Raw genomic sequence first — 25,555 nt, forward strand, 5'->3', positions numbered from 1 at the left:
TGATCGTCAAAGAAGTTGCACGGAATTGATGTAGTCTAACATAGCTTTTATTTATGTAAAGCACACTGGGTTGCCTCTGTGTATGAAGTGTGCTATAGAAATACATTTTGATTGATTGATTGATTGATAGCTAACTATTAGTCAGGCAATCCAAATGTGAGCCAGTACAGGCTAATTACTGTGATTTGCTACCGTTAATGAATTTGTTAGCTTGCTGTCTAGCTTGTAAAATCAGATTCATTCTTGTTATTTATATAAGTAGGAACAAATCTAGCTCGCTAACTAGAAATTTATGAACGTACAGAAATGGAAGTGAATAAGTACGTTTGTGGCAAACTTCATCACAGGTTAGTTAATGATGTAAGTTAAAGTAGTGAATGTTGTTGTTGCATTGTAAGGGCAGTACATAGAACATACTGAAAAGCCAAGGAAATCCCAATTTAATGTTAGCCTGTAACAAAAGGGTTAAGTTGGCTAACAGCTAGCTAGCTGTTTCTTTAATTTTTTCTATATAACGACACTGATCGTTAATCGGCAACGACATAACATAATTGTTTGCCTGACTGGCCATAGGATTTGGGCTCCTAATAGATAAAAAGCAATACGGTATTCTTAATGTATGCTATTAAATTGGCAAAGACTTTGTCGGAATTTGCATTTACCGCCAGTCAAATTAGAGGGGCCGCTTTCACCCAAAAAGAGGCGGGGGCATGAAGCAAGGGCAAAGTACCCGGATTGGGCTGCTCTCATCTATACGCCACTTGCTCTCAGCGTGCTTAGTTTGTTACCAAGCACGACATCCTGTGTTTGCGAATCTCACACTGACTGGCGGCCACTGTCATCTACTGGCATCAACTGGTATAGTACTAGGTGAGACAAAAAGATTCTTGCAGCAACATGTATCTCATGGTAACACGTTTTCAACGTACAAGAATGGCAAGTTACTCACAGACAAGGTAGCTAACGTTAAACATGAAAATGCCGAAAGCGGAGCTGTCCCAGAAAGATTGTACAGATCTATGCAAAAGCAACAGTTAAAATGTTGTATTTTTAGTTAGCCAGCAAGCCAGTGTACTGAGTTAGAGATTTGCTGCAGTCGGTTGAACCCAGGTCTATCAGTCCTGTAAACTGTTCAAATCAAAAGGCAAAGTTACTACCCACTAGGCTACAAGGGAAGTAGACGTCAGAGTTACAAAGTTGTACTGTTTTAAACGTGTGCACTTGTACCTATGTTGATTTTGTGTTTGCATACAATGTTTTTATTGGTTGATGTATGTAAAATTATGAATGGGGAGACATATTCTTTGTGGGCTAGGAGACTTTTTGGCAGAAAAAATAAGAAGGAGAAAACGCAAAATCCCCTTAGTTCTCCTTTGTGTGGACATGTGAAGTTCTTTATGAATTATGAAAGATATGTCAATTTTGCATGTGTATGTGACATTTTGATTGGCTGGTGTCGGTGAAGGATTGGCTGGTGTAGGTAAATGCCCAATGGGGAGGACATATTGTTTGTGGCCTTGCAGCATTAAGATGACGTAATCTGGAGAAAACGCAAAATCCTCAAAAAACTCAAAAAAGTTTGGGGCTTTATTGCGCGGACGTGTCAAGCTGCTTGTGAATTCTGTCTGTTGAAATGGGGTCAGAATGCACAGAAATGAATGTTTTTAAGGGCTGAGAGTCTGTGGCTGTTGCGGTAATTTCTGTGGGGAACCCTGAAAAGTGCCAAACTCGCGGTGCTGTATAGGTATGGGGCATGCCCTGCCAAGGCATAACTTGAGCTGGATGGCATACCTGTCATCCCAATTGGGCATGTCTCAGTGTATGTAACTGTGTTTATGGAGTGTCCAGATAGACTGTAGTTTTGTGCTGTGCATGGTTTCCCCCAGGCACTGCGCCTCACAATTCACAAGCCATTCACGAGAGATTCACAATCTTTATAATCTTGGCCATTCAATAAATGTGCGCTATTTAACAAAATTGCCATCACGTAGTCATGTTTTCACCAGGTCAGATGTAGGCTAAACCATGTGAACCACGGCATGCCACTTTGTGCCACTGCTGCTTACCCCCTAAGGCACTTACCCCTCTTAACTTTTTTCCTGGGAAAAATCCTACTGTATAGTAAGTTCCTCTCCCACCTAGGTGGAGTTGTGCTCTCGGGCGGAGGATGTGGTCAGGGAAACCTCAGAGTACCGGTGTCTGCAGTCTCAGTTCTCTGTGCTCTATAACGAGTCTCTGGTGCTGAAAGCCCAGTTGGATGAGACCAGATCCCGGCTGAACACCACCAGAACTGCCAGACTCCGCCAGCTTGACCACATGGAGGTACAGTCCTGTGTGTGGGTGTGTGGGTGGTACACCTGTGTACAGTCAGTGTGTGTATGTGTGTGTATAGTAAGTCTGGTTGTGTGTGTGTCTGTGTCTGGGTGTGTATAAGTTGGGTTGCGCATGATTAATCAATTAACCAAAACAGATCCTTAATCTTAATTTTTTGATAATTGCCTGCATTATATAAAGCATTAGGCTATAAGTAGCTTTACTGTTTTAATTAACAATTAAAAATAAAAGATATTCTAAAGAGTGTTCTGTATTTTGAATGGTGCGATGTGGTTAGCTTACAGCAGTGGGGTTGTGGAATTCCGGAGTAGCCAAATTGATGTAACATAGCTATGGGTGTAGTATGGCAGTATTTTCCACAGGTTGATCAGCAACAAGTTCAATGTAAGGTAAGTTGCATCAAACTTTCTTATGACTGTTCAATGAGTACAAAGAGATGTCATGTGCAACAAAAGCACCACACATCTCTAGATGAAGGGAAACAATCAAGTAGCATGTAAGATCCTTCAGTACAGTTAAACATAAATACAATTCCACCAGAAAAGAGCAGATTAAATTGCTTTCCGCTTCTATGATTACGAAGGACATTTCGCCTCTTAATTTGTTGAGGATAAAAACTCTCATGGAGATTTTAGAGCCAGAATATAGCCTAATGTACCAGCACGCAAGACCATTACATCACGGGTTGAGAAGGAATATAGCGACAAAATTAGGAAGTTAAAATCCGACTTAGCGCTGTTATCAATGTTGCTGACGGGTGGACCGCCCTTAACCACTTAGCGCAATCCCCCTAGTGGTCGGCATGCTGGCGTGCCTAGATTACTGAACTCAGACATTCATTGCTCCTGAAACCAAAGTATGAGTTGAAATTCTTTGTTCTAGTTTCATTAGTAGACGTTACAGACAATGCCGAATACGGGGTTTCTCAGTGCTCGTGGTTCATTTAACACGCACCCCCTCCCTGCAGTCTCATCTGCAACTACACCCCCCACCCATGACATAATGGACAATAGTGTTTATCTGGGCATTCTTTCACCACTCAAAAATCGTATTCCATCATAGCAACTAAGATATGCCAATACAGCAGTGAAAACGCTACTCACTGAATAACGAAATAAATAAGACACTTTTTTCAAAAATTATACCATGTCATTCTACAGTCAATATCTGCGACAAATATTGAATAAATATACAACCTTAACATTGGTTTTACGCATAGAGATGTCCCTTTTGAGACTGAGTGGTCATATATTGTCTTGGACAATCCGTTTGTGAAATATATGCGCATTTGTGACGCCTGGGTACCTTCCAAAATAGCTGTGCGTAATACCACACATGTTCATGGTGTTGTCGCCCTTTTTACTACAGTCTTGCTTGATTGACAATTAATTTATTCAGTAGGTGACTGTATAAGCTTTCTAACAATGTATAATGTGTCTAATTTAGCTTTAGGAACAGCATTTTATAGCTCAGTGTAACCGAATGTTTTCTCATCATCGCATTCACTCTGTGGTAGCAGTAAAAGACACTGCACCCGACAAAACATTATCAATGATTTTTATCAATGATATTGAGTATCTTTAAATAGGTTAGTGGTATTTTATAATGAGGATATTTCACACTGTAATGTAAGCGATCGTTGGTCGCTTAGTAGTTTTTGTTTCATGAATTCCCAGACATGACGTGAAAGTTGGAACATCACCAAAACGTGGTGGACAGTTCAATATTGTTTTCATGTTGTCCCATCCCCATACAAGAAAACATTACACACTGTAGAGTACAGAAATTCATACGAGAGTTAATTATTACTCATTTAGGTACTGTACCGCAGTGTGTGACAATGTTTTTGCATTATTATTTAATCTGATACCAATGTTTCATCTTAAACCTTCATAAGGGGCTCATTTATGTGCTTTATAATGGAAAATACAAATACAAAAGAATTGTATTCATTTTTGGAGATATTTTGGAAATGTTTCTGGACCCCTAGATATTTTAAACCGCTGTACTGACAGAAAGCTTGTAATTCCTACTTGAAAATGATGCAACAGTGAGTTTCTTGAGTCAAAACAGTTGATTTGTGGTGAAATACATGATTATGTTGTGATTTACAGCAATGCATAATTTAGACATTTTGGATAGATTTGACACTGGGTACACTGCTTACTTTTTTCTTCATAGATCTTTAGAAGTTTTACATATCCACCCTTAGATTTTATGAACTTGTGGTCAAAGAGTTTTTCATCAAGGACATGTATAGTTTAACCTGTTTTATACAGTTGAGGCCAAAAGTTTACATACACCTAGGCTAAAGATATTCAAACTCAGTTTTTCACAACTCACATTAGTAGACACATTTGGTGTTACCATTCATTTCTTTTGGCAGGTCAATTAGGGCATTTACTTTGTTCACATCAGAGGTAGTTTTAAAACAATTGATTAGAGACATGTTCCAGCACATTGGCATAATACTGTGCAAGGTAACCCAGCATCCCGGCATCGACACTTTCAATAACAGAGGGGCTCAGTTTGCAGCCACACTTTAGGAGTTCTCTACAAACTTGAACACCTTTATGGACACTCTTGCCAGAGGCTGCCAAAGTTTGTAGAGAACTCCTAAAGTGTTATGCCAGTGTGCTGGAACATGTGAATTGGCACACATGTGAGTCACTACTAGATTATATCCCTCAAATGAGATCATGTACTGCATTAGGGCTGTCAAAAAATATTTGAAGTTCGAAAAATATTCGAAAATATATATTTTTTTAAAGTTCAAACCTAAATTTGAACATTCGAATATTAGTTTTGGATCCCGCGTTTTGTAATTAACATGAATATACAGGCTTTAATTTCATACGGCGAATCATGTTCATGCACGCAAAGTTCATTTCCTGTGCTAACGTTACTTCCTCTGTCAACAAAAAACGTTCTGCCCTGGACCCAGAGCAAGTGGATCGTCTGGTTTTCCTTGCAAATAACATCCAGTGATACTTTCAGCTCCATGGACACCTAACGTTACTGGTCAGCTAGCCTCGCGAGCCAGTCACTTTTTTCACTTAGTTCAACAGATCTGGTCAGCTAACAATTTAGGCTAAATAATGTTCCTATGGCAGGCTATGTTTCCTTTCTGTTCTGAAGATTTTGATAAAATTGGATGATGAAAGAAGTTAAACAAACTAAACAGAGTAAGTAATTTATGTTGTTTTAGGCTACAAGTATTAGCCATTTGAATAGTTTTTGTTTTAAGAAATAAACAGGGATTTCCTATAAACAATCATTCCCCTATTGTGATTATTAAATGCCGAGTTGTGGCAAATTACATTCACAAGAAAGTGCTTTATTCATTTGCGCATTAGGCTATAGAATCTGCAGGGGGCTCTTTTATAAAATTAAGCGTGTGCATACGTCAAGTGAAGACCTGACGTAGAGCCACAGCTGTTTCCACGGTCAAATCGAGTCATGTTGAAATTTTATAAATCACTACTTTGACGTGATTTTCTACTTACGCGCCACACAGTTAATCTAAAATACATTTTATAAACGAGGCCCCAGATGTAGTAACCTAGTATGAAAGTTCACCGATGTCCTCTATTCTACTGCCCGCTTGTGGAAAATAAAGCGCAGGACAGTTTAGAGGGAGCGTCACGTGCATATTGCGCCGGACAATAAGCAGCTTATTTTTGTGAATTATATGCAAATGGTATTCGAATATATTCAAACTCTAACTAATTACAAAAGCTAATATTTGAACTCAATTCATGGCACTTTTGACAGCCTTATACTGCATGTTAGAAGCTTTTTATTTCTTATTACCTGATGGCAAATGTTAGCAACCTTGAGATTAAAATGAGTCCACCTGGGTGCATCATAGGTCAATTTCCAACTGTTTAGACAGCCATTTTGAATTTCTTCAATAGCTCACTTCCTGTTTAAATTTTGTTTTGCGCACCCCTTCTAGGATGTCTTGGGGTCGCCCAAGAACGTGTGTTGTCTTGAGATCACACAAGGGACCTGTTTGCCAAATTTCATGCTTTTATTAGGTTCTTTAGGTGCCTTTTGAGTCAACTGCTAACTGTTTAGGTGGCCATTTTGAATTCCTTCAATAACTCACTCCTTGTTTAAGATTTTTTGGGCACCCCTTCTAGGATGTCTTAGGATCACCCAAGGGACATATGTACCAAATTTCATGCTTCTATCCGCCGCGTAACGAGTTGGCCATTTTTTCAGCTTAATTCCCCTGACTATTTAGAGTCACTGCCTTTTTGCCCTTGATACCATGGGGAAATCCAAGCAACTCAGCCAAGACAAAATTGTGGACATCCACAAGTCTGTTTCCTCCTCAACTGAACATACCACAAGCATCTGTACAAACAATTGTATGCAAATTAAAAAAATCTTTTGAAGCTGACTAGCAAACATGCCAAAGACAAAGGAACTCTCTCAAAAGTTAAGAGAAGAAATGATTTCATTGCATAAAAAAGGCAATGGATACAAAAAGATCTCCAAGATATTGAAATTTCAAAGAGACACAATAGGCAGCATCATAAGGAAGTTTAAATGTCATGGAATAGCAGTAAACCTACCTGGACGTGGAAGGGAGAGTAAAGTTACTTCAACTGGTATCAGGCACATCCTAAGAACTGCTGAGAAAACCCCTCATATTACTACCAAAGGCTTACAGGATGACCTCTTGAAAGCTGGAACAAAAGTATCAGTACAGACAATAAGAAGGATATTGAACAAGCAAGGCCTTCATGGCCGGACACCTCGCCCCACTCCACTCTTAACCAGTAAGCATATGAAAAATCGACTTGAATATGCAAGAGTTTTGGGAGAATATTTTATGGAGTGACGAGACTAAACTGGAATTGTTTAGACCCATGGATAAGCGGTATGTCTGGCGCAAAAAAAGGTGCAGCTTATGACAAGAAGAACACCATCCCCACATTCAAGTATGGAGGTGGGTCAGTCCTTCTGTGGGGGTGTTTTGCTGCTTCTGGTACTGGCAATCTTCAGCGTGTGACTGGCACCATGGATTCCTTGAAATACCAGGCCATTCTGGAGAAGAATGTGATGCCCTCAGTGCATAAGCTGAAGCTTGGTGATCATTAGTCCACAGATTTAAATCCCATTGAAAATCTCTGGTGGGATTTGAAAAAAGCAGTGGCATCACGAAAACCAAAGAATATTGGTGAACTTGAAGCATTTGCACAGGAAGAATGGACCAAGATTCCAAAAGAGAGGTGTCAGAGGCTTGTGAGCACTTATAGGAAGTGTTTATTGGAAGTTAGAAAAGCTAAAGGATGTTCCTCAAAGTACTGATTTTGGGGGTTGAATAATTTGGTCATTGATTTGTTTGGAGAGAATTTCATTTTTTTCCTTATAACAAATAGTTAACTCAGCTGTATGTTTTCAAAATCACTTGAACGTGTTCTAATAAACATGTATTTCTGTTTATAGGGGAATTAAGGGCTTAGTTGATACATTGTCATGAAATTTTATTCACATCACAAAGACATCTTATGGGTTAGAGGGGTTGAATAATTTTGATTGCAGATGTACCTCCAAAGTTGTAACAAAATGGCTTAAAGACAGCAAACTGAAAGTTTTGGAGTGGCCATCACAAAGCCCATAGAAAATGTCTGGACTGAACTGAAAAAGCATGTCCGAGCAAGGAGGCCCACAAACCAGACTGAGCCACTATTTGCTTGTTTACTTTTGCTGTAGTGAACTGTTTGGGGAAGAGCTAGAAACAGGGAAATTCACTTATACAGTAGACAAATTAACGTAATGTCAAATAAAAGAGTCATGTTTTGTATTTGGTTGCATATCATTTTGGGCTTGGCCCATTTTTTTGCCCAGGAGTATACATAAAAGCTGAAATAAATCTGTCTCTTAGCTATTGTTTTGAAATGACCTTATATGGAAATAAAGTAGATACCCTAATTGACTTAACACAGGAAATGTGTGGTGACATGAAATGTGAGTTGTGGAAAAAAAAAAAAAATTTGAATGTCTTTAGCCTAGGTGTATGTAAACTTTTGGCCTCAACTGTATATGGGATCTCTCAGTATTTCATTTGTTAAACAAATTGTTGGTGCGTTATGTTTCCATTTATTTATTTAGGGCAGTTTTGTATTTAAGTTGGAATTTTATTTTTTTATTTGCAAGAAGTATTTTTTGCACATTATTGACCATTTCATTTTGCTATGAATCAGTGATGTAATACTAATGAAAGATATGCGTGTGTGTGTGTGCGTGCGCGTGTGCGCGCAGGCATTCATGCATGCATACTTGTGTGCATGTGTTCTAAACTTCTGTGTTCTTTTATGCAGAATGACGAGGTGTCTCTTCAGAGGAAGGTTCGTACTGAAGTAATCCAGCTGGAGGACACACTGGCGCAGGTTCGAAAAGAGTATGAGATGCTGAGGATTGAGTTTGAGCAGACCCTCGCTGCCAATGAGCAAGCAGGTACTACAGCTTTGCTACACACTTGGACACACTACTCACCTCTGGAGGAAACAGTCTTTCCCACTGGTTGAAAATTAATTTGTGGCAGGTGACTCTGTGTTCCTGTTTGGGTGAAGGGGGGAGATTGTTTGTACTGTTTATTAAATTGTAACTGGTAAGAGGTTATAAAATTTTGCTCCGCAGATAGCGTTCACATTTTGTATTCAGGCATTTTATTTATTTATTTATATTTTGTGTTAGGGCAATTTTATTTATTTATTTATTACTGGTCATGTCTCCAGATGAAAATTAAATCTGTATGGCACTTTTCGTATCAAGTTGTACCGGCGACAGAGATAATGAGTAGAATGCAAAAGGAACCCAAACTAAAACAATTTTTGCAGTAATGGTCTCTGTTACAGCCAAACCTTTATGCTATCAGAATGATTTGGAGGATAATATTATTGCATACAAATTATAAACGTAAGTTAAGGGCTTTAAAGTCATCGGTAGGGAGGTCAAACCTATTTTGGATATCTTCAGAAAACATATTTTGACAGTTCATTTTTCACGCGTAATGTCATAAGTGCTACAGTATAATCAAATCTCATTAAAACGTACAAAAATGCCAAGTTACTCACACATACAAGACATACACCGTCTATAACTCATTCATTCAGACTGCCAAAATCCAGGCCTGCCATTAAAAGTATTGATATCAAAATGACGCCAAGTTACGGTACTACAAACGATGTAGGCTATCTTGCCTCACCGAAATTAAATAAGTATTAAATAAGATGTATTCCAAAGCAATGCTACCCAATATTTCCTCAATTCTTGTGTACCCTTCTGTCCTGCTCCGTTGTCTGTTATTTTGTGGAGATGCACTTTTACTGTTTGTAAGGTTTATAAGGCATTTTGATAGGCTTATCTGCAGGTAGGAATCCTCTTCGCTGTTTTGCTAAGCTAGAACCGGAAAACTTGATAGTGGAGAATAGGAGGAGACGCGTATGTCCCAGCAGGCTTTGCATATGAGAAAATAACAACAGTGTGAGAGAAATTAGGAGAAATGATGAAATTGCATAGTTGAAGCAATATGTTTTTAGCAGAATGGGCATGTAGGTGAAGGTTGACATGATCACAGACTATAGTGCGAAGTAAATCGAGTGACCATGAGCGAGCTTAGTTTCCTTATCGAACGGTATATATAACAGTCTGTATAAAGCAGTAGTCGTTGAAGTGGAGGGTTAAGTAACGTGTGAAATCTATTGCATTGATGTGCTTTTCTCATGTTCAGTACTAGTAGTTATAATTATGAGTGAGTCATGATTTTAAATGTAATGTTTTAATGGGGAGTTGCAGAACGTACATGCGTAGTAATTGTTTGTATGTGGCTAGATAGAGAACAGGGCGAGGTAACATGAATGTAGAAACGTGGCGTTTGCTGATAAGAAGGTTTTGTACGGTAGCCAAGTGAAGAAATATAGTTAGTAGAAATGGCACAGTGGTGAACTGGTGTAACTTTTTAATAAAAGGAATACATTTGCCATCATGAAATGCATATGGGTGGCCGTGAGTGAGTTTTGGTAATGAAAATATAAGCGTAAGAAAACGTTAGTGTAAAAGAGGAAATTATCTGCCTGAGGGCGAGGCGGGATTCAATCCTTCAACTGGAGGTTTACTGTGACTTTGTTAGTGCAGCACCATGACATAGCTATGCAATGCATGAAATGTCATTAGCAAACCTGTCCGTGGTTTTAAAGAAGAACACAGGCCAGTAAGCACAGAAGAGCTCCCGTTGATTCCATATGGCTTTGCAGTATTGTAGCCGGTTAATAACTGAACGTGCAGACGGTACGCCATCATGCAGTGTATACGTTCTGTGGACGGCGGGTAGATATGGTGCAAAAGCAAGACAATTATTAGTGAGGGTAAAAGCAGGTTAAAGAAACGTGTTCCTAGCTGGGCTTGAACCTAGGACCCCATGTTCCCAAGACTGTAACCTTACCCACTAGGCCACAGGCAGACTAGCTGTTTAAACTGGAAATGTTTCAGGGTAAAAAGGTATGGGTATTTTGCGTGTGTATACGAGTTTTTGATTGGGTCATGTAGGTGAAGATTTGGCTGGTGTAGGTAAAATGTCCAATGGGGAGACATGTTGTTAGTGGGATAGGCGGCAGGAAAAATAAGAATGAGAAGAAGAAGAAGAAGTAGAAGAAGGAGAAAACGCAAAATCCCCTTAGTCTGGGGCTTTATTGTGTGGACATGTGAAGTTGTCTTTGAATTCTGTCTGTTGAAATGGGGTGAGAATGTACCGAATGTAATGTTTTTAAGGGCTGAGTGTCTGTGGCTGTTGTGGTTATTTCTGTGGGGAACCCTGGAAAGTGCAAAACTCTCGGTGCTGTATAGGTATGGGGCATGCCCCCGCCAAGGCGTAACTTGGCGGGATGGCATACCTGCCATCCCAATAGCATATAGATTACTAATTTGCCAGAATATAATGGTTGTTTGCTTTATTATGATGTTAAAAACTAGCCGCTTCCCTTGGTATGTAATCACTATCATTGGAAGGAAACGCATTATCGCCTGTGCGACTTTTACGGTGGGTTATCTTCTTTTTTTTTCAACAACATCAACAAATATTTAATGGTATTTGTACAGTAAAACTATGCACTGTACACATTTACTCATATATATTGTTATGGGATGCGACATTTAATAAAATGTGCACTCTCAAAACGCAGTACATGCCAAAAACGCCTCAGATATGTAAAAGTGTAAATTGCACTGGATAAGAGTGTCTGCAAAATTCCTGTAATGCAATGTAAATACAATGATTTTCCTCAATTTCAGTTAAAATAAGTAGGTCTGTTACTATAACAGTAATGTGGTAACCATCTGTGGTGCTGTTTCTCCCTCCTCCTTCTCTAGCCTTCTTTTGTTAAAGAATTGTCCTATACTCAACTCTGTCAGAAGTGAAAAGTTAATGTTTTCATTAGCTATCTATTCATAAGATAGTGTTAGCTGGGTGAACACTGATGCTTGCTAAATGCTAGCTAACATTAATCCAAATAATGTTGATAACTTTGGTCTTGGTTAAGGCAGAGGATACATTCTTTTGAAGAGATGATGCATAACAACGGCAAAACTTTACAGATTTTGAAAGGCTTAAAATATTTTGTTCCCTGGCACAGATACACATGACTGTTCTTCTAATTATGTTCATGTTCAGACACGGTCCTCCCTGCTCTGCTGTACATACGCCAGCTACGAGAGGGAGGGGGGAGGGCCAGCTCAAGCAGCAAAATGAGTCAGCTTTATGTCACTTTGACATTTAAAATAAAAAAATAACAAATACGAACGTATAGTGTGTTGCTTATAGAAATAAGTCACTACATACCAAAAAAACGTTTTGGGCAGGGGGAACTCTATTTGGAGTCACCCAAATAAATTAATTATATGGGAAACTCTTTACAGCTTTACTATGCACCTGTCCATTACTACATGCTTTACAAGCATACAGGTACTTATACTACACAGTTATTTCTCACCTCTTACACACTGACAGTACTGTCCCCTGTGCTGTTTTGGAGAGAAACAGCCAGACACATATTACTTCATGCATCCAAACTGTGATGTGACTATCATATTGAATATCTTCCCCCCTCTCCCTCCCTCCCTCTCTCTCAGGCCCGATTAACAGGGAGATGAGACACCTGATCAGCACCCTGCAGACACACAACCAGCAAATGAAAGGCGAGGTGGTGAAGTACAAACTGAGACTGAGAGAAGCACAGGCACAGCTGAACCAGGTGAGAGAGAGTGGGTGTGAGAGAGAGACAGACAGACAGACAGACAGACAGAGCGAGAGGGAGGGGACAGTGTGTCTAGTTTCCCTGTGCTGTTGTGCCCTGGTGAAAGTGTGGTCGATAAATGACCAAAACTCCTATAATTAGGAGTCATTTAATTCTGCAGTGGTTAGGGTTTAGCAGTAGGGCTGGGCGATATGAACAAAATCAAATATCACAATATTTTTGACCAAATACCTCTGTCGATATTGTGATGATATTATGGGGATATTGTGGGGATGACTATTGGTACTTTCACAAAATTACACAATGAGATTTTTGATAAATAATTATCAGTAATGCCTATGTAATAACTAAGTGGGTAAAGGCAAATAATAGAACAGCTAGAACAGTCAGGTAAGTTCAGAAAATTACCTCACTTCACTGTAATGCAGCCTTTAAAACCAGGAAAAGACAACATTTATGCCATATCACGATATTACGATATACAAAATCCCAGACGATATGTAGTCTCATATCACGATATCGATATAATATCGATATATTGCCCAGCCCTATTTAGCAGTCTGTGATTTTGTAGATTTGTTTTGGAAGTATCAGCCAATTGCGTACACTTTGGTACAATCAGTCAAATCCTAGGTTTAGCAGCAGAAAAAGATCATACCTCACCAATAAACTCTTACGGTGAAGCCACACTGTACGCGGCGCCGCCTGGCGGCAGCACTGCCCCCATTAATTTTAAATGAGAGGTGGCTGCACACCTCCGCAAGGCATGTTTGGATTGCAGGCGGCGTGCGGCGAGGCGGTGAGGGGGATGGCCAAAGTTTAACCACTTAGCGCGAACCCCCCGGTTCTGGTCGGCACGCCTGCGTTCCTAGATTGCTCAACTCAGACATTCATTGCTCCTGCAACCAAAGTATGAGTTGAAAACAAAAACGCTTTGTTTTAGTTTCATTAATAGACGTTACAGACTATGCCGAATACAGAGTTTCGCAGCGCCACTATTGTTGTGCTGGTCGTTCATTTAACAAGTACCCCCTCCCTGCAGTCTCATCTGCAACTTCACCCCCCCCCCATGACATAATGGACAATAGTGTCTATCTGGGCATTCATAAAAATATTCTTTCACCGCTAAAAAATTGTATTCCATCACAGCAACAAGATAAACCCAACAATAGCCCTAAGATATGCCAATACAGCAGTGAAGACACTGCTCACTCCTAAGTCAGATCAACACAAAACTTCATCGACCTATGCATCTGAATGTGCTCTACAACTTTGTTATTGGGACCACCTATGCCCGCTATTTGGACTTTTTTATTAGTTGGGGTGCGGAAGAGCTGTAGCTCCACATCTAGAGTGTTACGATCTAGTAAACTTCTTTACGGCAAGCGGCTAGAAGACATCCATGGCGACAGAAGTAATCCGACACCGTAGGGTCTAGCTTTTATCAGTGAGGGGAGGGTCTGAACGTCGGGGAAGCAATGGAAGACAGTGCCAGCCAGAGTGCATGCTAGGCTACTAAAAGTTTGTTAGTAAAAGCTTTTTGAGAGGATGAATAAATACTTTTCTTTGGCATGGATCCATTTGAAGACAGTATCGGGTGAGTTCGTTTAGTCTTTAAATCTGTCATTATGCTGAGAAATAGCTAAACCATTTTATTGATATTATTTGAGTTTCTGTGCAAACGCGCTAAAACACGCTTGTATAATAAAACAATGACAGCAATACATATATAGTCCGCTTTGTTCCGTTGCTACCATAACATAAACTTTGAAGACAATATCGGGTGAGTTCGTTTAGTCTTTGAATCCGTCATTATGCTGAGAGAAATCGTATTCTCAATTTAATCTCTAAATTGACTGTAAGCTTAGGGTTGTAACTAGGTAGCTGTTTCGTAGGTGACTTAGTTAATGCACTCGTCTTAACTATTGCTTGTATTTTTGCATAGACTGCGTTGTTGCTGTTCTTGTTTGTGTTAGTGTTAATCAGTTTAACCTACAGGGTCGAAGTTGAACTATGTGGTTGTTCCCTGCACTTGGAACGGTACTTCTCTCTAGGGTTTTCGACACACTTGTTCCTGGTTATGATTATACACTTTGTTGTACGTCGCTCTGGATAAGAGCGTCTGCCTAATGCCTGTAATGTCATGTAATATAATATTCCGTAGCAACAAGATAAACCCGACATTAGCCCTAAAATATGCCAATACAGCAGTGAAAACTCTGCTCACTGTATAACGAAATAAACGAGACAAAGTTTTTTAAAATTATACCATGTCATTCTACAGTCAATATCTGGGACTAAACATTGAATAAATATACAATCTTACCATTTGTTTTACGAGTAGAGATGTCCCTTTTGCGACTGAGTGGTCATATATTGCCTTGGACAATCCGTTTGTGAAATATACGCGCATTTGTGATGCCTGGGTAGGCTACCTTCAAAAATATCTGTGCGTAATACCACACCTGTTGCTTACGATGTTGTCGCCCTTTTTAGTACAATTTGGCTTGATTGACAATTCATTTATTCAGTAGGTGAGAGTATAAGTTTTCTAACGATGTATAACATGTCTGATTTTGCTTTTTATAGCGTTTTATAGGTCAGCGTAACCGAAAACCGAAAAGTTCGGTATTAGAATTTTCCGACGTTCGGTAGTTTTGCGTCAAATGTAAAAGCCAGGGAAATGTGTCTCCCACATTACCGAATGAGAGGATGAAAAATGTAATTTGTCAGAATCTTCGCTAGATGGCAGTAGCAACTAAGGTTGGCAAGTGAGGTGACTTGCGCTTGTGTATTCCCCGTCGTTGATACAGCGCAAGCTTCGACTCAGTTAATTTCAGTAGCAATAGCTGTTCTAATTTGTAAATATTTTATTATAGGACGATGCTATATTGTTTATTAAAAATACTGTTTTAAGATCTATTTTAAAGTGAAAGACCTGTTTAAAGATAATTTACTTTACAATTGTTTAATTTTTGAAATATATTTAATATCGTTTTCTATGGTTTAGTGTTGTAACACTATAGGCCTATGCTTATTGATATGTTGAACAGGCTTCAACTTAAAGGTTGTTAATAAACCAGATTTTTAATAAACCGTGAATTCGAAAATGAGGTAAACCCTTGTGGACATTACGTTTCTGATCTATTAAGGTAATTTCAGTATCGTTAGGTATCGAGTATTGAATCAGTATCGTTTCAGTGTCGAGTATCGTGATACTAAACCTGGTATCGGCATCAAAGTCAAAATTTTGGTATTGTGACAACACTAGTGTGACACCTTTTTTAGTTGCAGCATGGAAGCACTGCAGCTGTACATACACACCGGGCCATCTAAGTGTTACGACATACCATCTAAGTGTTACAACCTAGTAAAGGCCTTTACGGGAAGCGGCCAGGACACATCCATGGCGACACAACTAAGTCATCCGATAGCGTCTCTTTGCACAAAATTGGCCATAAGTCATCAGTATTTTATACAATCATCATGATATTCAGTAGATATGTTGGGTGAAGGTATGTGATCATGAGGACATTTTAAAATCGCTACATAGGGGGCGCGATAGTGCCAATGCTTGGACCCCTCCCAACGCCGCTTGCGGCTTTAATTTAATATGATATCATTGTTTCTTCTTAAACCTTCATACGGGGCTCATTTGTATGTTTTCTAATGGACAAAAAGCATTTTTGGATAGATTTTGGGTATGTTTCTGGACCCCTAGATATTTTAGACCACTGTACTGACAAAAAGCTTGTAATCCCCACTTGGAAATGATGCAACGGTGAGTTTCTTGATAAAAAAGTTAATTTGTAGTTAAATCCATGATTATGCTGTGATTCACAGCAATGCATAACTTAGACATTTTGGATAGATTTAGAGACACTGGGTACACTGCATAGTTTTTGTTTCATAGATCTTTAGTAATTCTACTGTGGGCTACAGAATTATTGGCACCCTTAATTAAAATGAAGAAAAAAGGCTACATATAATAAATGACACAGATAATAATCTATATGTTATGTTCAAACATATGGGAAAACTATATACTTTTATTTCAATACATTTACTCTCATGCTTCAATGTTTTTTTTATTGAGTAATCACATTTTTTCTAAAAATCATAGGTGCCGTAATTATTGGTACCCCTAATAATTATTGTAAGTAAAATCAAACAAAATGAAATTGGCAATACAATTTGACTTAATTTAGTTCATCTCAGTCTAAAGGAACTAGCCTATATTGTGTCATTCCATCACTTCCAGTTTCACTAGAGAATAAAAATGAGGTAAGCATACAAAATCCCTTTGTCATCCATCAGCATTGGAAAAAGCCAAATAACTGTCAATTCAGAAGAGTCCGATGGTAATTTACTGTCACAAGTCTGGTAATGGGTACAAAAAAAGACATAAACGGTTAAACATACCACTTAGGCCTGTAAGGGCAATAATAAAAAGGGGTAAACATATGGAATGGTTGCAAATTTGCCAGGAAGAGGTTGCATGGTGTCCCCACGGACGGTGAGGAAGATGGTGAGGGAGGCTATTAATAACCCAAGGATCACTGTTTAAGAATTGCAGAGATTGGTTTGTTTCTTGCGGTTAACAAGTCTAAAAAAAACATTAAATGGCATCGCCATACCAACTAACACTTTGGAAGGGTGGCACGAAGACAGCCTTTACTGAGCACAATAAACAAAACCAAGAATCTGGAGCTTGCCTAACCTCCTTGGAATTATGATTGGAAGAGAGTGCTATTGTCAGATTAGACCAAAATTGAACGTTTTGGCCATACACACCATCGACATGTTTGGCGCCAAAAGAGGAATGCATACAGGAGAAGCACCTCATACCTACGGTCAAATATGGAGGTGGGTCATTGATATTTTGGAGATGTTTTGCTGGCAGTGGTCCTGGGGCACTATTTTAGATCAATGGCCAGGAAATTCTGGCAGAAAATTTGGTTGTCTCTGCTAAGAAGCTAGGACTTAGTCATAGGTAGATTGTCCAGCAGGACAATGACTCCAAGCATACATCAAAATCTAAACAGAGATGCATAAGTGAAATGTTTTCCAATGGCCATCTCAGTCTCCAGACTTAAAGTCCTTCAAAAACCTGTGCTCTGAACTGAAGAGGGGGGGTCCATAAGCGCAAACCGAAAGATATCAATGATTCTGAAAAGTTCTACATGGAGCAATAGTCAAAAATCCCTCCAAATGTGTTCTCTAAACCTTACTTTTTCACAAATTATAGGAATAGACTCATGGCTGTCGTCTTTGCCAGGGGTGTTTTTGCCACATGTTGGAAAATAAAGCTTATGTCAATAACTGTATTATTTTTTAGTTTAGCATTTTTTTGTAGCATTTTTTGTTCATATTTATCAAGCGTGCCAATATTTCTGGAGCCCACTGTACATATCCACCCTTAGATTTTATGAACTTGTAGTCCAGGAGTTTTTGATCCAGGATATGTATAGTTTAACCTGTTGTATATATAGGATCTCTCAGTATTTCATTGTAAACTAAAAAAGAGCAAATTCATTTTTGCTTTTTTGCCTAGACAATTGCCTTTGTGACACGTTGTTTCTTCTTAAATTATGAATATAAACTAATCTAAGTTAGTATTGTAAAGTTCAAGTCTCTGTGATGCTCACAACTGGAGTTATAAAGCTTTAAATAGGGTACTCTCTAAATGGGCAAGGATTGGCCAGATTTGGCACGAGCGAAAGGGGTTAACTTTAAACCCCAGGCGGTACAACTATGCGTTGCGATAAGCAATCGGATTTGATCTGAAGATACGTCAAGTAAATTGCCCCCTCTTCAAATTTTATTCCCACATTCTATAGTTCCACAAAGAGGACTTGCCTTATCAGGTTTCCCAACTTTATACAATCTCCTACATGGAATCTCAGACACTGACATGAGGAATGCAGTGTGGTGGAAAGTCTCTGAAATTTTAGGTGGCTCTGCCATGTAGATGGCCATTAGGCTATGTAAATTTTGCAGAAGATGCAATGCTGCTGACGAGTCGATGTCAGACAAGCTAATGAATGTTTGTCTGTATGAATTCCCAGGAATGTATATTCTGCTATATTGCAAACAATTTTATTTAAAAAAATAAAATAAATGATAGCAGCACAAACATTTTAAACTGGTGATTCTGAACAATAACGTTTATCGGATTACAATGGAGCACGGACTGATCTAGTTGTGAGAGAAATGTAGACATTGGTGATCATAAAACTAATTATGTATTAGTTGCTAGTTTGCGATCGTTTCTACCAGCCACCGAGCTACCTAACCAGATATAACTTTGAGGACATTAGCTTGCTAATTAGCAACATTTAACGGACACAACCGTCTGTCAAAAAATAGGTGACACTCCCACAATCGGCCGATTGTGGGACGCGGGAGCGGCAGCAGGTGGTGTAGCACGGTACAGTGTGGCTTCACTGTTAAGCTTGCAACCTGTATAATCCCCTCCACTCTGCATGATGATAGATTCGAGCTATGAAGGGCAGCTCAATACTCCAGTCACAGTCCAGCACAGAACTTGATGTCAAGGAAGAGACTGCCTCCCCAATTACCACAGCTCCTTTCTGTGACATCACAGTCAAGACGGAACCTGACAATGGCTCTGCCACCCCCACCAGCACAGGTGACTTTAATTTCTCTTGTTTTTGTTGCTTAATTATACATTTTGTTGTTAATTTTAATTCATTTTTATTTATTTTTTGGGCACAGCTTTGATCTCCTGCACAAATTTTAATTTCTGTCACTGGTGATGGATTTTTTCTGTCGATGTGTCACCCGGTTCTTTTTCTTTGTTCAAGAGTAGTTTCCACCAGCAACAAAATGTAATCAAGGGAAAAATGTAGTGTAGCAGTCTTCTCACTAAATACATACAAGCTGCTTTTCCAGGATAATCAGTAATAGAGGTTACCAGAAATGATCTATTTCTTTATTCTAAAGCATCTTAAGATAATGCAAATCTATAGGGGTTTTGATAGTTGTTCTCCCATATGGCATGTTAAATTTTTGAGAGACCACAAAAAAGTGATGTTACAGGAAACCTTAACCAGAGCTATGAAGAGTCATATGGAATGTCACTATGGGATGCCTGATAACTGTTCATAACCCTGCCTCTCTGCTGCTCTTTCGTGCTGTCTCACTCCCTTGTTGTAGGACCCTCGGTGAAGACAGAGTCTGGGACAGAGATGGAGGGAGCAATGAAAGAGGAGGAAAAAGATAAAGAGAAGGAGAGAGAAAGGGAGCGAGAAAGAGAACGGGAGCGGGAGAGGGTGGCACGCGGAGCGGGGGTAGGGGGTTTGGTGAAGGAAGACAGGGAGCGGGCCAGCACCAGCAGCCAGTCTGAGGAGCCAGCAGCAGAACGTTGCACTGTGCTTGGAGGACCCAAGAGAAAGGAGGTGGAGCAGCTGAAAATGGTCAGAGCGGAGCTGAAGTAAGTTTCCCTGTGGGTCACCGACTGATGATGTCAGATTGATGACCTGATGGTGTTACATTGTGCATTGTGCAATGCCTGCATATCTCCAGTCACATTTTCCTGACTCTGCCCCCTGCAGGAAAGCTCAGGAATCACAGCGAGAGATGAAACTGTTGTTGGATATGTACCGGTCAGCCCCTAAGGAGCAGAGAGACAAAGTGCAGCTAATGGCAGCAGAAAAGAAAGCCAAATCTGAGGTACAGGCTCTGACCATCCTTCTACCCTTATGCTACACTTCCACCCTCTCTCATCCTTATACTGCACCTCTACCCTCTCTCATCCTTATACTATAACTCCACCCTCTGTCATCCTTATACTATACCTCCACCCTCTGTCATCCTTATACTACAGCTCCCCCCTCTCTCATCCTAATACTATGCCTCCCCCCTCTCTCCTTATACTACACCTCTAACGTTGCATCTTCTGCTTCCTCATATCAAACCTGTTTAATTTGGCTGGTGGCTGATGGCTAAGTGTGCCAACTTCCAGCTATCTCAGAAAACTAAAATAAAGGCCCACATTTTGTCTAGTTGAAAGAAGGTGCCACACTCTCTCTTCTTTTGGTCCATGCATACTTAATTAATGATCATCACTGATTTCATACCTTCAATTTTTAAATTCATGAAAAATTACAGTTGTCTTTTCAACATTTAAAACATGCTTTCGTCATGAACTCCCTCATCTGGAATATATATCTGCACTTTATTTGTGGCTTCCGTCTTGGATTGCAGCCATTTTGGAAATGCTATTAGCGAGATTCCTCTGTCCCAACTTCTGGCCTAACCACATGGGTGAGATCTATTACCCTCTTAGCGCAAAGCCCCTAGTGGAACAGAGTATTTTCCATGCCGTTTCCATTCCATACTAACAGCTAGGGTTGTTAGTTAGCCCCCGATGCAAATGAGTTGAGCATTATTAGCAAAGGCTAACAGTTGTCTCCTATGACCAATGCGAATAAATAGCTATATCAAAAATATGACTCAACATAAGTAATTGAAATGTTACAAGCAGTAATGCGTACATGTTCGTATATATCCTGCTGTAGTTAGACTTCATGATTCCAGTTTTTCTGACCCACTCCCCAAAGAATTTGCTTTAGCCATGCTGATGAGTTGCCCAAATTAGTAAAATCTTCCAAAAACTGATGAAAAATACAGTTATGCCATAACAAATTACATATTACTGTGTAATGTTATGGTTGAAGGCACAAAGCTGTGCTAAAGCAACCACTCACGCAGACACACAGAGCATTCTATATGCCATTGGAAGGCTTGTGCTGTCCTCTACAAAAAAGTGTCCCAGAAGCGGCTTCCGTCAAAAATATACGAGGCGCGTATTTTTAGCGGAGTGGAGAGCCGCTTCTGGGATGCTTCTGAAACACGCAGCAGCGTGTCTGGTGGAATCACAAGCATTGTCTAGAGTGGCTGCGATCAGCGGCCGCGTCGCAGATAATTTTGCTTATTGGATCATGTATAAGACAGATGGCACACAATAAATGTGATATTTTGTGATGTTCAATGAGTGGCTCTAATGAAATGAAGAGTTTGTGCATGAATGTCTTTTTTTCATGTAAATTACAACGGCTCAGCTGAATACTCGATTCTGATTGGTCCAAGGGTGTGCATTACTTTTCAGTAAAGGGGCACCTAGGCCAGTTCTAAAATCAATACGTGACAAAATCCAACATTCTAAAGCAGTTAAAACAGAAACATTATTATTTCGATTGTTACATCCCCTCCCCTTTTCAATGTCCAGTTTCACAATTTATGGCAATGTTTAATGACGGTTCTAGTTACTGTAGCTAGCTTCATTTAGCATTGCCTACCATCCCACAAAAGACAGAATCTTATTTTAACAGTAGAATAGGCGTTCCGTATTTAACTCATGGCTACGGGACGCATCTGTAGCCTGTATCTTTGTGGACGATTGCGTTTATAGTAACCGCTGTTTTGAATATAGTGCAATAGTTGGCTAGCTAGCTGGCCGGGATAACAAGCATGCTGTGAGACCATTTTGACCTAAAACCCAGCTGAATTATAATATTGGCTAGGTGACAAGTGATGGCGAACCTACAATAAAGCCAGCTGGCATTCAAATCATTCAGTTTCAGAGGGTCTTATAAAGACGCTATGTCTACACTGTGTGACCACACCATTTTAAAAAGCAAGACAGAGCTAGGGAGATGAATTTGATTTAGTTATGGTTTCGTGAAATTTTCTTAAATAATGTAATGACAAAAATAACCAGAATTGGTGCTACAGTAATTGTATGGTATAAAAACGAGAAGGAACAGTTTTTCCTGATAGAATCATTGTTTTCATAGAATGAACGACCGGAGGTTTTTGCTTAGAAAGGGTGCAAATAAAACTACCAACCAGAGTTTTTCTTGACAATGGTAAAACAATATGCCCAAAGAGCCACGGAAGAATATTTCAATTTCAGCTGATTAAGTCAATAAAAGTCAATAAATATAAAAGTAACTACATATAGTCATTGGGCCTCATTCACCAATATCTAGTTTTTTCTTAAATTTGTTCTTGAGAAAGGTCCTAAGAAAAGTCTACGTCAGATTCACGACGTGTTCTTAAACCGCAGAATTGTTTGCACGTGTTCTTAAAATGATGAATCCCATTGTCCACGTAAATGGAAAGCGCGTGCCAGTTGTTCCTAATTAGCATAGGTAAATGCCCCGCCAATCCCCATAAAAGGGCATGAGACTGCAGGGCCGTGTGCACACAGAAATCGAAAAGAAAAGTTGAGAGTGAAGTCAATAATGCCCGAACGAAAATCTGAAGACGGTGGAGCACCGGACCCCAAATGTAAGAACAACTTCAGTAGTTCTGAAGTGGAGGTATTGCTGCAGGAAGTGAACAGCAAACGACCTGTCATATTTTGTAGCGTCAGTAGTGGATATAAAATAACACAAAAAAAGATGCATTACTCGTTCAGTGAACGCTGTATCCGGAGAAGGGCGCACAATTGATGAAGTAAAAAAAATGGTTTGATGTCAAATCGGAGGCAAAATTATTTTTTTTTAATGCTGGTGGGAGTGGGCGCAAGAAATTGCGTGTTATGCATTCAAACAGCAATGCGCTTCTCGTCACATTAATACCACTAATTAAATCAACCGGCAGTAAACTGCATCGGAGTAAACCCGTCGCTGCACAAAACACTGCACAAAAAATGTATTTCCACTTGGTGTCACCCAGTGCGGTCCGCACCCCCCTAGTGACGCCTCTGAATAAGTGTTCTCTTCTTAAACATGTTTAAAAAGTGTTTAAAAAGTGTTACTTAAATGCTTAGTTTGTATTCAAAATTTAAACATTTGCTTTTGCAGTATACACCAAAGATTGCATAATTGAAACCCCCCAAAAAAGAAGGTCACTACAATGGTTTGATTTTTATCATTTATTAGATGAACTTCTGCTGAGGCAACCACCCTCTGAGGCGAAACCTGGTACCTTAATGCATTGTAAAATAATGAAAATAATAATATATTTATCATTTATAATATTTTTTAATTATTGTAATTTAAATCCTCTAATATTATACAAATGTAGAATTGAAGAAAACGCAATAACCAATTATTTCGCACAAACTTACAGCACTCAAATGTGTGTACGTGTGCTCTTGAGTGTGTGTAGATTCTGTTCTTACCTAAGAACAAATCCCAAATAAGAAAACATTGGTGAATGTCAGAATCTTTGTGAAAACTGCGTAAGTGGGTTTTAAGAAGAAAATTCTTCTTAAGAACGGATGGTGAATGAAGCCCATTGTTGGTAACTCATTGTATAATGTAATCAGACAGGAAAAAGAAGAAGAAGGGAAAAACAAAAAATTTGGCTGGTGAATGGCTAGTGACTTTAGAAAACCACTAGTCACAGTGGCTGGTGAGCGAAAAAGTTAGTGTGAAGCCCCGGTCAGAATCCTGTGTTTCATTAATTCAAACACAATTCATTTCACAAATTCTAAACGGTGGACAGAAAAAAGTTACAGAATGCAAATAGATTATGATGTATTCAGGATGAGCCAGAGAAATGATACAAATGTGCAAGTGTGCAAATGTGCAGGGATAGTGCAAGTATTGTGGCCAGAGTGCTATTTTCCATTAAACATATCAATAGCACTTGGGATGAAGGAGACATGTTAGACATTCAGTGCTACTGCAACAAAAGTATGAGTTAAAAACAGAAACGCTTTGTTTTAGTTTAATTAGTAGACGATACACGACAACTAAACCAAATACGAGTTTTGCTGCGCCACCATTGTTCCTCTGGTCGTTCATTTAAAGGAGTAACATGGTGGTTTTCACACTTTCTCGGTTTTATGTGTTATTTGCACGAGAGGCATTGAAGAAACACGATGAGTAAAGTATTAAATATGTCCGCTCTGTATTTTTGGAGAAATATGCGTTTTAAATTTATCGTCCTATTTTCAACCGGTTGAGAATGTTATCGACTTAGTGTGTCACAAGTACAGTAACCACGCCCCGTAAATAAATCTGACTTCCATACTATGCATACAAGTGTGCTGTGAAGTTTAGGTAGCAAAACACAAGGCTGAATCCTTCTGACGTAATTTACATAGAAACTTTTCGCTCAGATCGCCTAGTTTCACTCACTGTGGCCAAGCAGAATCGATAACGTTTCAGAAAATATATAACTTTGAAAGGTTTAATTCAATCTTCTACTGGGACTTTTGCCGTTTATTGAGGGTGTGAAATAAATTTTTGGTGCTGCTGACTATAATCGAATGTTTTTCAGATTTACCGTTCGATTGAGCAAGTATAATTAGGGGTCCAAACAGCGAAGCTGGTGGAACCCTATTGTATCTGTTAGGATTATTATTAGGGGTCCAAGCAGCGAAGCTGGTCGAACCCTATTGTTTTTGTTAGGATTATTATTAGGGGTCCAAGCAGCGAAGCTGGTGGAACCCTATTGTATCTGTTAGGATTATTCTTATTATTATTTTTCTCTGCTAAAATGTCTGAGGCTCAGCAACCATAAGTTGTAGACCAACCAAATTTGGCAGGTGGGTTCCTATGGCCCCCCACTACTCAGGCACTAAAAATCACCTATGTCGGCCAGATGGTGGCGCTGTAACAAAGGATCATACTTTAAAAGGTCATAACTCCCACACCGTAAGTCAGATTATTTATTTATTTATTTATTATCCTTTATTTAACCAGGAAGGTCCCATTGAGATACAATATCTCTTCTGCCAGGGAGTCCTGGTCAAGATGGCAACAGGAAAATAAAAGTTTCATATTAAAAACATACCAAAGAAAATTAAAAAAAATTAAAAAATTAAAAAAATATATAATAATTTTAAAAAAACAGACATACAAGGATCAGGAGCTAAAAGGCACTTGTTGCTAAAAGCAATAACATTGTTCAGTAAAAACAGATTTTAAAATATTTTTATACATGTCAAGAGAGGGTAAGGATTTTAGATTAAG

General features: G+C 39.2%; 1 protein-coding gene across 2 annotated transcripts in view; it reads left to right on the forward strand.

The window, feature by feature from the left end:
* rnf20 (ring finger protein 20, E3 ubiquitin protein ligase) overlaps positions 1 to 25,555 on the forward strand; it is a 74,765-nt gene that overhangs the window by 15,551 nt on the left and 33,659 nt on the right. For both annotated transcript variants that reach the window (XM_064344066.1, XM_064344067.1), the window contains exons 11-16: positions 2,143 to 2,322; positions 8,670 to 8,805; positions 12,475 to 12,596; positions 19,095 to 19,251; positions 19,779 to 20,055; positions 20,177 to 20,294. In XM_064344066.1, coding sequence (XP_064200136.1) covers positions 2,143 to 2,322; positions 8,670 to 8,805; positions 12,475 to 12,596; positions 19,095 to 19,251; positions 19,779 to 20,055; positions 20,177 to 20,294 — 990 coding nt within the window. The remainder of the gene's footprint in view (positions 1 to 2,142; positions 2,323 to 8,669; positions 8,806 to 12,474; positions 12,597 to 19,094; positions 19,252 to 19,778; positions 20,056 to 20,176; positions 20,295 to 25,555) is intronic.

The sequence above is a fragment of the Anguilla rostrata genome, chromosome 7, assembly GCF_018555375.3.
Source record: "Anguilla rostrata isolate EN2019 chromosome 7, ASM1855537v3, whole genome shotgun sequence".
In the NCBI taxonomy this organism is placed as follows: Eukaryota; Metazoa; Chordata; class Actinopteri; order Anguilliformes; family Anguillidae; genus Anguilla; species Anguilla rostrata.